General features: G+C 53.5%; 1 protein-coding gene across 1 annotated transcript in view; it reads left to right on the top strand.

Moving 5' to 3' along the window:
* The window catches only part of LOC108927599 (heparan-sulfate 6-O-sulfotransferase 1-A), a 59,505-nt gene extending 48,194 nt beyond the window's left edge, over positions 1–11,311 (top strand). Inside the window, exon 2 of the mRNA XM_018741010.2 lies at positions 8,878–11,311. Within this exon, the coding sequence (XP_018596526.2) occupies positions 8,878–9,574 (697 nt within the window). The 3' untranslated portion in view covers positions 9,575–11,311. The remainder of the gene's footprint in view (positions 1–8,877) is intronic.
* The last annotated feature ends 5,666 nt before the right edge of the window (positions 11,312–16,977 follow it).

Below are 16,977 nucleotides of genomic sequence, written 5' to 3'. Positions count from 1 at the left end.
GGAGGTGGGATTCAAACGTGCGACCTCGGGGTCCAAAGGCAGCGGCGGCAGCTCTGACCGGCACGCTACCAGGTGCCCCTAGAAACGCACGTTTTACTGCCGGAACATTAAAGCTGCGACTCAGGTGAGCGAAGAGCGAGGAGCGACACGAGAGGTGTGGGCTATCGGAACGTGTCCTGGCAAGCTGTGAATTATTTTCTTTATCGCTCTCGCAAGCGTGTTGCTCGGATTAGTTTATCTTTGGCGCCAAATAAATAAGCGGCTTTAATACCGACAGCCGAAATGTGGTTTCACGGTCCTGTGTTTGGATGGGGGCGAAGGCGCTCGGCGGGGGGTAAAGGTACGAGGCGAGAAGGGAACTGGGTGGGGAGGAAAGGAAGGAAGACGGTGGCAAGAATGGCATGGTTAATACCCTCAAAGTGCCCTCAGTTTACTCTCTGGCTTTGAGTGTGTGTGTGTGTGAGAGTGTGTGTGTTGTCTCCATGTGTTCCCTAATCAGATGTAAGGATTAATTAGGATTTAAGTGGCACATGTTACGCTCTCCCTCCTGCCTCCTGCCTCCTGCCTCCTCGTGTGGCGGCGACGGCTCTGATTTTCTGTTGTTGACGCACTGCACAGGAACGACGCTTGGTTCGCTTTGCCATTCTTGGTGTGTGTGTGTGTGCGTGCGTGCGCGGGGGTGGGGTGGGGTCGGGGGTCTCTCCCTAAGCTTGCTGGTCAACCTGTACACTGGAACGTTTTTTTCGTTTTTTTGTTTTCCTTCCTTCGCTCAAACAACGTATATCCAGGACTGGCGCAACAACTCCCTCGCTGTGCCCGCTGCTCTTGTCCTCGGTCGGCTACTGGGAGAACTGGGAACGTTCCCCGTACCTTCGGTGCACGTCGTCCGTTTATTCGGCAGCCTCTCCTCTCTCGCCCATCGCGGCCTGCTCTCGAACCAGATGTTCGCGGGTTCGCCGGGACGGCGATTTGGCTGCGGTCCGAACCCAAACTGTAAAAAGAGGATCGTTCTGTGTGGAACAGGAGTTAATTTGTTGATTAGGAGATAATGAGTTCAGGAGCCAGAGGCTCACAGATGGAGACCCTGATTGCGATGACCTGGCGCCGGAGCACCGGGGCGCGGAGCGGATGGGACGGGCTCGATGCCGCGCTGGCCGCCGTGATGGGTTCAGGCCGTCGTTGCGGCGTCGCGTTCATTTCATCGGCAACTTTGGGCGAAAAGCGATGCGAACGTGTTCCGGTGTGTTGCGCGTCCTTTGCGTTCGCTTTCGCCAGCCCTCCTGCGATCGGGTTCCCTCTCTTGTGTTGGCAGACAGGAGGCCTTGCAGCTCGGGCCAGCTGTAGGTGCCTCCTGCGATGAAAGGGGTTGGGGAGGGCGCGGGGTGAAGCCGGCATCCGAGGCAGGCGGGCGGGTAGCGGTGCTCGGGTTTCCTCGACCCAAAGTCGACTCGTTTCATGGCGCAGGCGCCGTGTTGTGAGCATCACCTCACCGAACCTGCTCCGTCCTCCTTCACCAAGGCGGTTCTGCTCTCCTCCGTCTATTAGCACCACCGTCCTCAATTAAATCAACTGTCGGCTCCTCCCTTCTCTAGAAGATCATGAGTTGGCTCCTCCCTCCTCGAGTCAATCGACCGTTAGCTCCGCCCCGCCGTAGAAAAAATCATCTGTCGACTCCGCCCTCTTCCACCGAGTGCTCCTCCTCTGCCGTCCTCCATTCCATCCGTCTCCTCCTTTCATTTTGTCCACTTGAATTTTAGACCCCTGTAGTGACATGGCAGCACAAGTTCAGTATCGCTGAGCTGATAGCAGATATGAAAAATATCCCAAGAAGAATGATGTAAGAATGAAACAAAGAAAAATGTTATTACAGTATAACTTTTTTATCGATTAATTTTATTTCTGCTCAGTGACCTTTCCTAATTGACAGAGTGCCCTCTTTTTCCCTTTTTGAGAAACACCACATATTTCAGGTAAGACTAGTGGCTTTCTGTAAGGGAGAAGGTCACTATAGTGCCTAATAATGTTAAATGGTTGGAATGATACTTAAGTATTATTGTGACATTTAGTCTTGGTGACAAATTGGGAAAAACTTTGCTAGAAACTAACGAGAAGTTTTCGCTGAGCACTGTACTCGTTGACATTTATTCAACTTTCTGACAACGTTCTCCAACGAGACTCATACTGTTAAGGTACTTTGAATTATATACGTAATTGATACAGCTGCCTGATTTTGTCAGGGCAGTTTTAGGGTTAATACCTTGTTCAAGGGAAGAACAGCTGGAGGTGGGATTCGAACCTGTGATCCTGCTGCTTTGGGTCCAAAAGCAGTAGCGCTTCTCACTGTACTACTAGTTCTCTGTTGTTCTGTATATGTCTCCAGTGTCCTTGTCCTTCAGTCAAATTCTTTTCTCTCTCTCTCTCATTGAGGTTGGGGGGGGCTCCGTATTGAAAAGCTCCTTATTGAAAGAGTGACGGAGGGAGCTGCCTGGTGTTTGCAGGCTCGGAGAAGGAGAGGAGCGGGGTTTCCACTCCGGTGTTTACACGGCCTGTCACGTTCCATTAGGCCTTGTTCATCCGCTCTTCCCTCAAGACCTGCCACTTCATCATGAACTGAAGCCCCTCGTCGCCCGGCGCGCTCGCGCTTACACTCCGACTTACACTTGGGCGTCACGCCCGGCAGCAGGGGGCGTTGCGGGTCGCAGCCCTTGTCGCCCTCGTACCCTGCGGGATCTCGTTCGCGGGCCGTTGTCCCGCGCGAGTCCTCCTGGCCGAGCCCCCTGTACGCGACCGGGACCGGATCCTCTCGTTTCTCACTTTGAGGTCAGAACCGGACCGGCGGACAGCGCGGTGGTCCGTGTTGGAGAAACCGCGCAGTCGGGTGCCTCCCCGGTCCCTCTGTGCCATGTTTCCGGGAGCGAGATCGTAAATGGACCAGTTACACCGTTTGGCTGGGACGGTCCATACGTTAATTTGTCTTCGTGTCTCCATGGCAACGTAATTGACAGGCCAGTAGGATGAAAGGGAAAGTAATGCTGGGGCAAAGCTATGCAGTAGATGCGAGTGTCGAGATGTGACATCTCTGCTGGAGGTCATTACTGCTCTGTTTGCATCTGGAAGGACAGAGCGTGAAGGCGGTACGAAGGGGTGACCATGAGGAAGTGGACCTGTTCCCCTCCGATTGCCCGGGACGACCATCAACCTGTGCACCTTCCTGCACCGGTCGGTACCGGAGTAAAACGTGATCTTCCTTCCGACCATGTCCCGCTGACGCGGGACCTTGGAGATTTCCGGTCTCCCTGTCTGCGGGTCATAGAGGGAGAGCGGAAAGGGAACCTGGAGCGTCGGCGGTGACTGGGTGTGTGTGGTTCGAGCGTTGCTGTTGGCAGGAGCCCCCATCACTGTTGACACACACACACACACACACACTCCATACACACACACACGCATATAGTTTTCCTGTCTTCCTTAGCTATAATATTAATAATTCCTAACGCTACTGGAACAAAACTCTAACTACAAGGACTTTGAAACACAGGATGTTTTTGCACTTTTATTCTTACAGACTTTAGAAAAAAAAGGCTTTGTGCTCATTTAAGGGTGTATTATATCTGCTGACTCTTTGTATAAAAACGGCCTGTGACATTTTTCATGGAAGCGCTCGCGTGCACACAGGCACACACACAGGCACACACGCACGCACGCACGAACGCCACAACCACTCCCAGATGTCAGTTGCTCTCAACACGCAGGACGTCGGCAGCGTCGGCTCCAGGAAACGGCATCCAAGGAACTTGTTTGTGTGTCCCGACCTCTTTCATTTAGTGACTTTCTGGAAGGCGACTCTGGCCTTGTGTTGCCCACCCACTCACAGTTTTGTTTGGACCGACAAGACGGCCGTCGCGACAATCCGGACTGGCCTTGAGAACCTGGCCACGCGCCAAAGGGGAGGAGAAGGGAGAACTGGAGAGACGGAGGCAACAAAAGGCATCCGCCGCCATGCCAAGCCCGTCGAGCTGTGAAAGAGGCGGAATTAAGGATGGATTCGATGAGTGTGTCGGCCCGAGCCCCGCCGTGGAAGCGGCCTGCCATCGTCCCGCCGTTTCTTCACCTGTCACGCTGTCGCCATGGTAACCTAATTGGAAGGCCAGCAGGACGGAAGGGGAGACCAAGAGCCGAAACGCTGGGGGCAAAAGAGCGTTGGCTGGGTCTGAGCGGCGAGATACGAAATGCTGGGCGGAGGGTAATTAGCGCTCTGGTTCGTCTGCGGCGACACGGTGGGACGCACGGTCGCGCCTCGGCTTCACGTTCTCGCTTGGACTTCCGCGAAAGGGCCAGGCTCGGCGCCCGGTGTGGACGGGAAGGGCCGCACTTGCCTTTGTTGAGCCCCACCTGTCACTTTAGAGTCCCCAGTAAATCGGAGGCAGGACCGTGGTCTTACCGTACCTGACGTTTCTTTCCGAAGCGACTTACAGCTGTTTACCAGGGTACGCAGCGGGGTAGTTTTACTAGAGCAATTTAGAGCGAGTACCTTGATCAAGGGCACTGCAGCTGGAGGTGAGATTCGAACGTATGACCTTCGGGTCCAAAGGCAGTGCCTCTAACCACTGCAATACCAGCCGTATTATCGTATTAGTCTCTTAGAGCTTCCATGGCACTCCACGACGGTCCCTTTCAGACTCCGGTAGCTCTGACCGCAGGGATCGCAGCGGGGTATCTCGGCCCGCCGGTGACCTCTGCTCACAGCCGCCACTGCTGCCTGCTCAACGTGGTCAATCCAGCCTTTGTTTGGAGAACATTCTGGAATGTAGGATCATTCCACCTCGGTGGACTTAACTCGGAATCCTTTGGCGTCTCCCGCGGTTTCGTGTCGCTGTCGACCGCCGAGTCGAGGGGAGATGTTATGGTCACAAGACTGGAGGTCCCACTCTTCCATCAGGAGCCTTTCATTAGTGCTAATGGGGGGCGACGTGACCTTTTAATACGTATATTTCCGAAAAGGGGTAAATTCCTGCAGTCGGCCATCCTTTACCCTACGATTACAGCTATGGGTCACCTTCTGGTCTCCTTTCCGATTACGTAAGATTATGAAATTATGGGGAAAATAAAACGTTTCAAATGTAGAGGCTTAACCCCTGTAGCCGGAGACTTTGGAGCGGAGGATAAACGAGTCCATTATTTCCTTACGTTCTTGAGGAACATGCTTACATGCGGCGGCTCCACGCCTCCATCTCCTCACCATCCAGGGCTTTAACACACAAACTGGGGCCATTAAGGCAGTGTGTTTCTAGGCCCCGTAATCCTTAAGACTTTGTAACCCTGAAATCCCTTGGCTCTGCTGAAGCCTTAAGGTGATTTGCTGCAGTTTTCTCTCAAATCTCCATTCTCTGTAAATCACTGTCTTTCTGCCTTCCATTTCCCTCCTTTATCGCTGGGAAATTTGCCCCAAATGTAAATCCAGGAGACCCGAGGTCAGGGGTCACAAAGCGCCCAGTCCACACGGTCTCTCATCCCTGGGTATTTTGGAAACCTCTTTGCGTTCATTTATTACCCCGTTGTCCTCCTTTGGATTCTCACTACAAGTGAGTAAATAGAGCAGGAGAAACGTCCTGGTTGAAGGAGCTGCGGTGCACAGCGGTGCTGCGGGTGGAAGGCGCTCGTCGCTCCGTCTTCCTCTTCCTTTTCCCTTCGTTTCGCCTCTTTGTCCTCGTAGCTCTGAGTTCCCGCTGCCCCGTGTTAAACCGATGCAGACCGACTCTGCCGTAACCGTTATTGTGACGTCGCGACCAAAGCGGTTCCTGAGAGCGCTTTGACTCGCGGGAGCCGTAAATGGAGGGACCGGGACACGTGGCGCGGGGCGTGTGCGGATGGCGGATTCATTAAGCTTCGCGTGTTGCTTAAAAAGCCCCTCGGGGTGAAGCGCAGGGTCACCACAGACGAGTGCTTTTCCCACGGTAAGGTCGCCGCGTGCGGCGGGGGAGGCGGTCGAGGGGACGGCAGACTGTGGTCTCGGACGCCCGGGTGGGGGGACAGACGGTCGCCACCCAAAGTCATAGCGACGCGGGCAATGAATTGGGCAAAGGAGCGTGGAAAGTGAAAGATGTGAGAGAGTTCCTCTTGCGGGCCGTGGTGCAGCTGTCCTGCCGTAGAGCGTAGTGCCGAAGACGCTCCGCTCATCTCTCGGTGGCTAGGAACCAGCCAAAGGGGTTAAACACGGTAAACACGGTCTTTATCCCAACGCTCTTCCTCTCCTTGCTGACACCGTACGGTCAATGTGGCCGAAGGTCCGAGGGGCGATGGGTAAAACGGTGCACTCGCGTGCTCTGGTTTGACTCCGTCCAAAGAAGGACGAGAGGTGTGTTTGTCGCTCGCGTCTCTCTCTCCGCATGTGCAAATTGCGGCCAAAGCCTTTTTTGGGGAATTGCTTTGCAGCAGAGCTTCCGCGCCGATGTAACGCTGAAAAATGAGATTTTAAACGTGGTATCCCGTCACGCTCGCGATGGCCGGCGTCCACGGAGAACGTCAGACGTGTCGCAGCGGGCCGTTGCGTCCCGGCGCTGAGCCGTGCGGTTGGGGTGAGGTGGCGGAGTGTGGAGAGCAGCAGCCTGCAGCAGGCCTGCCTCCCTTTTTATTTTATTACGTTGATTTTAATTAATGAATTATTTTTTTCGAAACGGCCTGCCGATTAATTAGTGACGCCAACACAGTGACAGTCTCTCCGAGTTCAGCGCGGCGCCCTGTCCGATGCGGCCGGCGAAGAGACGAGCGCTGCTGCGGAAGGTGGAGGTGAGGGAGGTGAGGGAGGTGAGGGAGGTGAACTTGACTGATACAGGAGAAGGGAGTCGAGGGAACCTGGGAACCGGAGCCCATTGCATCATGGAATTAGTAACGCGACCCACCTGACCGCGTGCACGCTGTACACGCAGACTATCGGTTGAGGGACACGCTGTCTGAGAGACGTATAAAGACAGCTGTGTTACTCAGCTGAAACCATCAGTCTGGAAGAGGTACAAAATTATGAGTTTTATTATAATCATAGGAAAAATTATGAGCATTTATTTTCTAAACGTGTGTCATCTGCAGGTTGTGGGTGCAGATCCCAGAAGACGTAAATGCAGTTAAATATCCGGATGCAAGCAGCTGAAAAATGTCCCGCAGGGTGACCCCAACGGTGACCCGCGAGACGCCGTAGCGCACTTTCCTTCCAAAGGCTGTCAACTGTTGTCTCTAGCACCGCACCACGGTGTCGTGTGGCCGCGTCTCTGTGTGTAGGAACTGCGTCCTATTGTTAAGCTCGAGCTGTTTGTTGTTACAGCTGCAGTAGCCGGCTGGCGGGGGGGGGGCGGGGAGGAGGAGGCATGAATCAAGTGGCATTTCTTTCCATCAACATTTCAGACCATTGCCCCCATGTGGCCGTCGTGGGTATTGCTGACGTCGGGCTCGCACCGGGGACCCGCTCCGGCCATCCGGGGTCGGACACGAGCGGACCCGGGATTGGGGGGGGGTTGGTGGGGGGTAGCTGTCAGTAGTACTGTACCTCACAGAGAGTAAGTGGAAGTAAGTGAAGGTCAGCTGTTCGTCTGCTCATCTGCCCTTCGCTCAGACCGGGGGGCAGGGGGACGCTGGTGAGCATGCGACACGGTACCAGGCAGGTTACCAAGCGCCATCCATCTGGTTCTGCAGGCAAGAGGGCGGGGGGACCTGTCTTATTCTACCAGACACTCTACGAGGGGGTCCCAGAAGCCCCGGGATCGAACCCGGGACAAGCTGGACGGAGTGCGATGGGCGTAATGGGATCAACCCTCTCTCACCCTGTTCTCCCACCTTCCTTGCGCCCATTCGTCTGCCCCCCCCCCCTTCCCCTGCTGCTCCTCTTCCCCTCGATGGATGGGGTTCGAGCGCTGTGGGTCCGATCAGGACAATGTCCTCGGGATCGGGCTGCCGCTGCCCGTCAGCTGTTGGACCTTAAACACGGCTCAAGGCGCCATTATTCTTGCTGGACCGTAACTTTCCGGAAAGTACCATCACTCCCTTTGTGGCAGGTGTGCGGGGGAGCATTTCGGGTTCCGCTGCAGGTGAAAATTTCAGTCCTGAGCTTAGTGCCACCTGCAGGGCGCAGTTTGTCAGGGCCAAGTGGTAGTGACACGCACACACACACGTCGCAATCCGTCTCATTGTAACTTGAAAACTGCCTTTACACGAACCTTAAGGATACAGAAGCGATCGGTGTGCAGGAAGGTTACATTGTATAACTGGGATTTGCTCTGTTTGCGCCACTCATTTCACGTTATTCCTCTGAAATAAAACGAATGAAATGACAGTGAGTGAAGCACAGGACGACACTGTTAAGCTGCACTTGTACCTTCGCTTTTATTTCTGAATCTATTGTCTCGCGCTTCTTCCTCTTTTCGGTCGTCGTAAATAAAAAGTAACGTGGAGAGAATCGCAAACGGAAAGCTTTTCGGGGTTTCCGGTTCAGCCAGGATGCGGTTTGACCGTGCGGGCGTCGACGCCCGAGGGGTGTCCCTCGCAGAGACGTTCTGGAATTCTCCACCTTTCGTCGGGTCATTTCATCGTGATCGTTCCATTTCACCCAAGGTGGTATTTCAAAACGTGCGCTAAATGTGGGAGAACTATGTGGAGGTGCGCTCTCGAAATTTACGCAGCTCAGTTCATCTGTGATGTCGAGGCGTCTCTCGCTCAGCCTTATATTTATGGCTTTGTTTGCGACACGAGCGCCGTCTGTATTCCCTGGGGTTGAGCGTGTGTGCGCGTGCATGCATGCTTGACTGCACCCGCGCTGCCATGCCCGGTTATGAAGAACCCTTGATCAACAAATTAATTTGTGTGTTTTTTTCCGTCCCCCCCACCCCCACGCAGGAAGTTCTACTACATCACGCTGCTTCGGGACCCCGTGTCGCGCTACCTGAGCGAGTGGCGCCACGTCCAGCGCGGCGCCACCTGGAAGACCTCGCTGCACATGTGCGACGGACGCACCCCCACCCCCGAGGAGCTGCCTTCCTGCTACGAGGGCACCGACTGGTCGGGCTGCACGCTGCAGCAGTTCATGGACTGTCCCTACAACCTGGCCAACAACCGGCAGGTGCGCATGCTGGCCGACCTCAGCCTCGTCGGCTGCTACAACATGTCCTTCGTGCCCGAGAAGAAGCGCTCCCAGATTCTGCTCGAGTCGGCCAAGAAGAACCTGCGCGACATGGCCTTCTTCGGCCTCACCGAGTTCCAGCGCAAGACCCAGTACCTCTTCGAAAGGACCTTCCACCTGCGCTTCATCCGGCCCTTCGTGCAGTACAACAGCACGCGGGCGGCCGGCGTGGACGTGGACAACGACACGGTGCTGCGCATCGAGGAGCTCAACGAGCTCGACATGCAGCTCTACGACTACGCCAAGGACCTCTTCCAGCAGCGCTACCAGTACAAGAGGCAGCTGGACCGCCGGGAGCAGCGGCTCACGCTGAAAGGGCGCCGGCGGGCCGAGCCCCCGAGGGAGGACGGAGGCGAGGACGCGGCGCGCCTGCCCACCGAGGACTACATGAACCACATAATTAATAAGTGGTAGCTCGCAGCTGGTGCGCGGGTGGGTGGGCGGGCGGAGCGCGAGAGGCGGGACGGACCGTCTCGGCGCCGCGGCTTCGTCCGGCGAGACGGACGCTCCCCCACGTCGGTCCCGCGGAGCCCTTCCGTCGGACCGTTACGGGAAGGAGACGGTGGTCCGGAACGTCGCGAGGCGGCCTTCCGGAACCGGGGCTCGGGGCCGACCGGCGCGCGGCGGCGGTGGCGCGGACCGCCTCTCGGAGGAGAGGATCGTGGGAAACTCTTAATAATTTAATTTAAAAATGAAAACAAAAAAGCGCCGATCGCTTCGAAAGGAAAACGCGTGGCGCGTCAAACGACAGTATGCAAAGGAACAGGTCGTCGATGGGCTTTGGGACTCGGTTTGGACAGGAGGGTTCCATGTCAGCGGGACCCAGGTCCCTCAGATACACTCTGAATGTGAGTTAATTTCTCCTCAGATCGACAAAAAGAAACCTTTACTGGTCGTCCTCCGTTTCGCGTCGATGGGTTCCTTTTAAACCACTTTTAAGCGCTCTGTGGAAAGATGATCCGGTCGTAGTCGTCCTGAAGTCCTCCGTGTCTCTGAATAGGCGCGCTAAAGGTAAACTGCAGGTAAATTAACATGTTTTAGCATATAAATATAGACCCACCTTCATTTTTACTTCCTTCGTATTTGTATTTTGACCTGTGTCACCCAAGTGGACTGCCTGGGATGGAGCTCTGCGTAGTCGGTGGGTCCCTGCCGTTTGACCTTTGGAGAAACTGCCCCGTCAGACAACTGTCCTGAAAAGCAGGTGTTGTTTTCATGTCCTTTATGTGCTGTTTGTTTGTTTGTTTGTTTGTTTCGGTCCTGCTGTAGTAGTCGTCCGCAGTCGCCCTTCATGATGCTCACAGTGAGACAGGGAGCGTCTGTGAGGTTGTGTGTGTGCGCGCGCGTGTGTGTGCGCGCGTGTTCAAAAACGCCTCTCGTACCACGAGCCCAAGGCCGAGGTCACGACCCTTTGTCTTCTGTGAAGTGCCCAGGGTTCCGACGGGGTCGTCCACGGGGGGAGGGGGTCCCTTGCTTCACCGCTGTACCCGCAGTATGAACTTTATGAGAAAACTAAACGTAACTCTTCAAACGAGCTGAAAAACAGAATCCGAACGTAAGGATTTTAAAGATATGCAACTTTGTTTGTTAGAAATTAGTTGCTGTCACACGTGGCTGAGTGTGTTTATTCTTTTCTGGAATTTGTATCAAGGGTATTCACTGACCTAGAATTTAATATAAAAATACGGAAAAGTGTTCTTCGATTTGACTTTGTGGCTTAAAAAATGTACAAATGGACCAATTGCTGTCGGAATTTGTGTCACGTGACCAAGATAGACCAATCCTGTGGGGTCTCGCAGGTGATGTCATCTAAACGAAGGCCCTTCTTCCTCGCCGTCCCCCCGGCGTCGTCGTAGCGGCGAAGGATCCGTGGGATCAGGGAAGAGGCTCGTGACCCAGCAAGGGAGCGACGGCGCCTCCTTTGTGTCTCTCCGTTTAACGTCCTCGTGTTTCTTTTACACCGCTGTGGTTCTGTTCTCTTTTTCTTTCTTTTCCTTCTTCTCTCATGCAGACTGAATCGTCAAGCTGACAATAAAGAGCGATTTTTTTAAAAGAGGCTTTTCCTGTCTTGTCGTCCCCGCTTTCCTGTGTGGGAAGCAAACGTCCTCTTCCCGTCCCGTCCCGTCCCGGTTCCGCCGACACACCGTGCGCGTCGCCCGCGGAGGACGGGGTCCTTGCGGCCCGAGTCTCGGCTCAGGGCGGGCGGCGCAGAGGTGGACGTCGGCAGGAATAAGACGGCACATGCCGTATCATCCATAACCATTAGCTCAGCGCTCATTCGCTCCGTTGCCAAACTGCTTCTGCACAATTACATGCGATTAGAGCTCATTTGCGGACAGGAAAGGTGAAAAACGGGCAGGCGCCTCCACCGTTTATCCAAAGTCACGGAAAGAAGAGAAGCAGATTTTTAGCGAGACGTGTCGAGCGTCGACGATGTTGGGGGACGTCGCGGGCGGCTCTCCTCTCGGCTCCACGTCGGCTCTCTGGAACCAGTGGTGAGTGAGCTTTTCGTGCTAATGAAGGCGGACGAGCGCACGCCCATCACCCGCTTGTATAGCGGAGCACCTACACGACACACACACACACACACACACACACACACACACACACACACACACACACACACACACACACACACACACACACACACACACACACACACACACACACGAAACGGGGCAATTTTTACCAGAGGGAAATGCAAAAGCACGAGCAGGGTTCGAACCCATATCGGACTGCGCCGCCAAGGTGCTGCGAGACACCGTGCGAACCCTTCGGAGGATGTTTACCTTGTTTTCATTGGCTTCTTTAGTCGTTAGTTTTTTTATTAACGAGTGAATCAATACATAAACACTGAGTTATATATAAAATGTATGTCTTGTTTCTGCGTGTTTAAGTGTACGGTACATAATAGCTGCAAAAGGATGGAGCTCAGGGAGGTAAACAGGTAAACGGCACTACAGTATAACAGAGTAATTAATGAAGGGAAGCTGCCTTGTTACCTTGTCTTACGGTAACTAATGTAATGGAAAAAATAATGTGCGTTTTAGTGGAATGCGGTGATATTTTAGCATGAATTGGTGTCATTTTCGGTGTCAGTTTGTACCACTGAAACTAATGGTGATGATGTCGTCTGAGAATTAGAGTTCGGAGAATTTACCGTACGAAGGGTTTCCAGGGATCCGGTTCCTTCAGAAGCTTCACAGAGGTTGGTTGTCCTTCTTGTACATTTATTCATTCAGCAGGTGCACTTCTCCAGAGTAACATACCATGGTTATTCATTGGTATTTACCCAACAGCTCTGGCCAAGGTATATTAAAATGCTCTTATATACAGTACAGTAGGGTAAAGTACAGTGCGGTACTCTCCCTACAGTCATTCAGCCCTACGTACAGCACGGCAATGACACACGCCGCAGTTCGACGGAAACACAGTGGGCTGCGGGAGGAAACCCACACAAACACACTGCCCAGAAGCCACAGCGCTCTAAGGAAATCACTGCACTGCAGTGAAACCTTTTTTTTTTTTTTTTTTTTACACCATTTTACTGTGGAACATTATCCCCCAGGGAAGGTAACAGCGTTCCATCTGGGGCTAGAAATGTCAGGCTGCAGGAGACGCCAGGACCGGAGATGAAACACACACACACCTTTTCCTGCTGGGATGTTCTGCTTGTTGTTTGTGACCCCCCCCCACCGCTCCCACCTCATAAAACAGTGAGTCCTTGTGCTTTAGGCCTGTCAGCTTTGATCTACAGTTCAATCCTACGTGGGCCCACGGGAGCGTGGGGGCAGGGGGGAGTGGGGAGGGCGGTCGGGGGTGCACTAGGGTCTCTGCGACGGCGTCACGATGAGGCAACGTAAACAACGTGCGCCCTTGAAGAATCCAGGCGCGGGACTAAAGGTCCCTCCGCATCCTGCCCGCGACCTGGGAGCCTCGTCTGGTCCTGCGAGGACGGGAGGGACGTGGCGTCCGTCCGCTCCGCCTGCTCTCCTTGGACATCAGCTCGGAGCGTACCTCTCCTGCGTTTCGGGGAGATCCCGAAAGAGGAGGGAAAAGCGAGAGAAGAGCAGCGACAGGCTCCAGTGCCTCTGCGGCCGGAGAATTGATCACCTGTATTTAGGGAAACGAAACCCTAATGCGATTATGAAAGGATCTGTGCCGCCCCCCCCCCCACACACACACACAAAATACACACCACACCCTACACACAACACTCTGTAAGGGAAAAAAATAATAAATCGCTTTTGCCAGGATCTTGTGTTCATGACCCCCCCACCCCACCGTCACCCCCCTGGGATTTTGCTCTAAACAGCAATGACAGTAATGGCTTTTCTCAATGGTCAGTATCCAGTGGCCCATATCATTGTGGCTTTCAGGAAAGCAGCCAAACAGAAGAAGCAAAAGCTCCCCGTGGGCCTCCGTCGCATTGCGTTGGTTGTTTACATTATGTATTTATTTTTTATTATTTATGGTTTATTATTATTTACTTGTGTTCCTGTCACAAAGCCAAACTGCTTAAAGCTCCACGTTACCCTTGTTTTGGCAGCCCGAGTTTCTACTGAAGTTCTTTCGCTAGTATTTTACTCCAGGGTTCAAGAGCAGACCCCCCCCCCCCAACCGAATTTACGTTCCTTTCTTCTCCAGTTCAATGTTCGGCCCGTTTTCGTTCCCCTCGGTTGGTGTGTGAAACGTGTTTGAATCCTCACTCCCGCTGTAGGTTACTTACCCTCCGTTGCACCGGGAAAAAGTTACCCTGTGTAAAGCGGTAAATTACAGCAAGTAGCACAGAATACAAACCCTAGAGTGTAGAAAAGCATCACCCAAGTGAATTATTGGTAATGATATTAAAAATTAATTGAAAGTCCACACATTGTTCCAACCCAGGACGCTGTAGGTGCGGAGATTGGATAACGAAAGCTGTCCAGGAGCTCCTGGTTGTCCCAAACTCACATCGTTCTTCGTTTGCCTGGATCCTGTTGCCTCTCACAGCAACTCTGAGATCCGTTCATTTGTGGACTAGATCTCCTTACAGGGTATTACCTCGATATTGGCTCCCTTTCGCTCTCGCCTTCGCCTGACCGAAAGGAAAAGGTGTCGGTGCTGAGCAGTACTCGAGATTAGTCCTCTAATCATCTTTTAATTGTTATAGGATGTCTTTTTAATGGGGAGAAAGTGATGCGTCTTGGTACTTAGATTAGAACAGGCAAAACTTTCGACATGCCTGCACTTGAGAGCGACGTTGTAAAGCTCAACACAAATGCTAAAAAAAGTTATTAAAAAGTTATTTCCTTGAACCAGCACAGCGCGCGATGTCACCGTGTTGTGAGAACTCTCCGTGGCACCGGAGCACCGGGGTCCTCGGAAAGGTCCGGAACCGGGTCTGCGAGTTCCGGGAGCGCAGCGACCGTGCCGGGCACCAGCCAGAGGGGTAAACAAATGCCCTGTTGCCACGGCAACCCAGCATCATGCCCAGAGAGCAGCATCGGAAGGGGATGCTGTGTAAAAAAAAGACAAGAAGAGAGAATGTTTAGAAACTTTCACCGTTGACCATTTGGAATTTTTTTATTTTTTTTTTTTTTTTACTCTTTCACTTTTATTTGCGTGCATTTCTCAAGGGTACAAGTACAGCTCCACTCCGGGGATTCCTGAATCTGCAGCTCTTTGGCAGCTTCTCCGTCCCTCGAATCTTGAAACCGCTCGTCTTGTTTTTAGACGCCATTTACGTTCCGGAAAAAGCCCCGAGTCAAGTGACGTGTTGCCACGGCTACATGAAACATTAAATCGTGAACAATGATGTAATCTAGCGATGTAATTGGAAATACTGAGAAGCGCGGTTTTACGTCCGGTTAGCGTTTCGCCGATCGCAAGCGCCGATGGAGGAACGGGAGCGGAGGCCACGCGGACGGCGAGTGGAAGAGCGGCTCCATTTAGCGGGAAGAAAGGCCTTAATGGAAGCGAGTGTGTGTCGCGCGATAGTTTCGCTGTTTGGCGTGTTTAATGGAACGAACAACGGGGCTCTTTTTTCATCTTAATTTTGCTTCTCGTCATTCCTCCTCTGCTCCTTTTAAGGCTCGACAATTTGCCCAGGCAGGCCTTATCTTTGCGCGCCCGGGCAGAAAACCGCGGCACCGTCGTTTCCGCCCCCGTGATTTGTTTGGATTTCCTGCCAGCGCTCCGGAATCTGCTGCCGCTGCTCACTATTGATTTAGTTAATTTTGTCTCGCCATAATGGCTCTTTGTAACGTCTCGGTGGCTCTTTCTCAACAGTAATTGCTCAGCGCCCTCAGTCATAAAAAAGAAAAGGAAAAAAATAGGTGTGTTCAGGTAATTTTAACAAGATTGAAATTTCCCAAATAGGTCAAGTCTGAATATCAAGCCTCTTAACATATGAAATGAGTTAGAATCCATAAAGAGGGTAACAGCACCACGTTTTCCTTCCTGTGTTTGTAGCCTCGAGGCCGTTTTCTCCGAACGCCTCGACTGCTCGAGGTGTTGGACTTGTGCCTTGCTGTAGGTGAAGGAGGCGGGCGAATGTCAACGTGGGCCTCCGCGTCTCGATTCCCCTCCTTCTTTACGCACTTCTACGCGCAGATGGTTCGACTTACGGTTTTTCCAAGTTACGATGCTACGATAGCGATGCGCATTCCGTACAATCCGAACTTGGAATTTTCAATTTCGCTCCGTTCCTGAGCTTACGACACGCGGTACGATACTCTCTCCCGATGCTGGGCGATGGCGGCGAGCCGCGGCATCCTCTCAACCGCGCTCGCAGTCTCCGTAGCGATCACGCCGATGAGCGTAAATAACCGATACTGTGTTGGAAGCGTTTCTTATTTCGTGTTTTCGCATCACCCGTCATGTCTGCTGAACGCCCACGTGTGTCTCCTGCTTAAATCTGCCCAGCTGTGGACTACGGTAAGTGTTCCGAGCACGGTTAAGCCTCGTCGGCCAGGCCGGGCTATGACGTGCGGTAGGTGCCCTGCCGTATTCTTTTCCCACTTACGATGGGTTCATCGGAACGTAACCCCATCATCGGTCGAGGGGCGTCTGTAATGATTCGGTTTTTCCCTCGAAGCTCTGTTTGCGAGGGCCGCCTGTTTAAGGTGCCTTGTCAAAGCGGCACAGCGGTGCAGCGGGAAGCACTGCTCTCTCAAAGCAAGGGCTGAGATGCGGTTCGGTCTGCGGGGAGGCATCGCGTGACCCGTGTTCGGCCCGTGTTTCCGCCTGGTTTACTGCCACAGAGACACGTTTCGTATCGACTGGCGGCTCTAAAGCGCCTCTCAAATGTGTGCGTTGGTGTCCTGTGCTGGAGCGGCGTCCCGCCCGCGACGAGACTGCCCAGCCCCTTCTGCTTCCGTGATAGGTTCCTTACCACCACGACCCTGAGCTGGACAAGCAGGGACCGTCGAAGAATGTTGCGGTGCTTCGCCTTCTTTCCGAGGGATTCCGCTGTAACGCAGGGTTTGGGTTCCGGTCCCACACGGCAGGACCGTGTGGCTTCTTCGTGGGTCGTCCCGGGGAGCCGACAGCCACCCGTCCGACGCCGCCCCGACACGGGAACTCGAGACGGCAAGAGCATAAGAGGCGCACGTCTGTATTTTTAGAACATCTTGCAAATTAAATTTCCCCACTCTTTCTGATCCATTTTAATACAAGCCAGCGCCGCCGCAAAACTTGTTACAAGCAGCCCCTCCGACGCATCACTTTACACCGGTATCGCCGACTCGTTCAGCTTCATTACTGGAAGCATCGGGCACCGAGAGGAAGGCCTTTAAATCAAACGTGGCTCCAGAAAAATACACATCTTAATACAC

This window comes from Scleropages formosus, chromosome 19, assembly GCF_900964775.1.
Source record: "Scleropages formosus chromosome 19, fSclFor1.1, whole genome shotgun sequence".
NCBI classification, from domain to species: domain Eukaryota; kingdom Metazoa; phylum Chordata; class Actinopteri; order Osteoglossiformes; family Osteoglossidae; genus Scleropages; species Scleropages formosus.
This window is presented reverse-complemented; position numbering and strand designations above follow the sequence as displayed.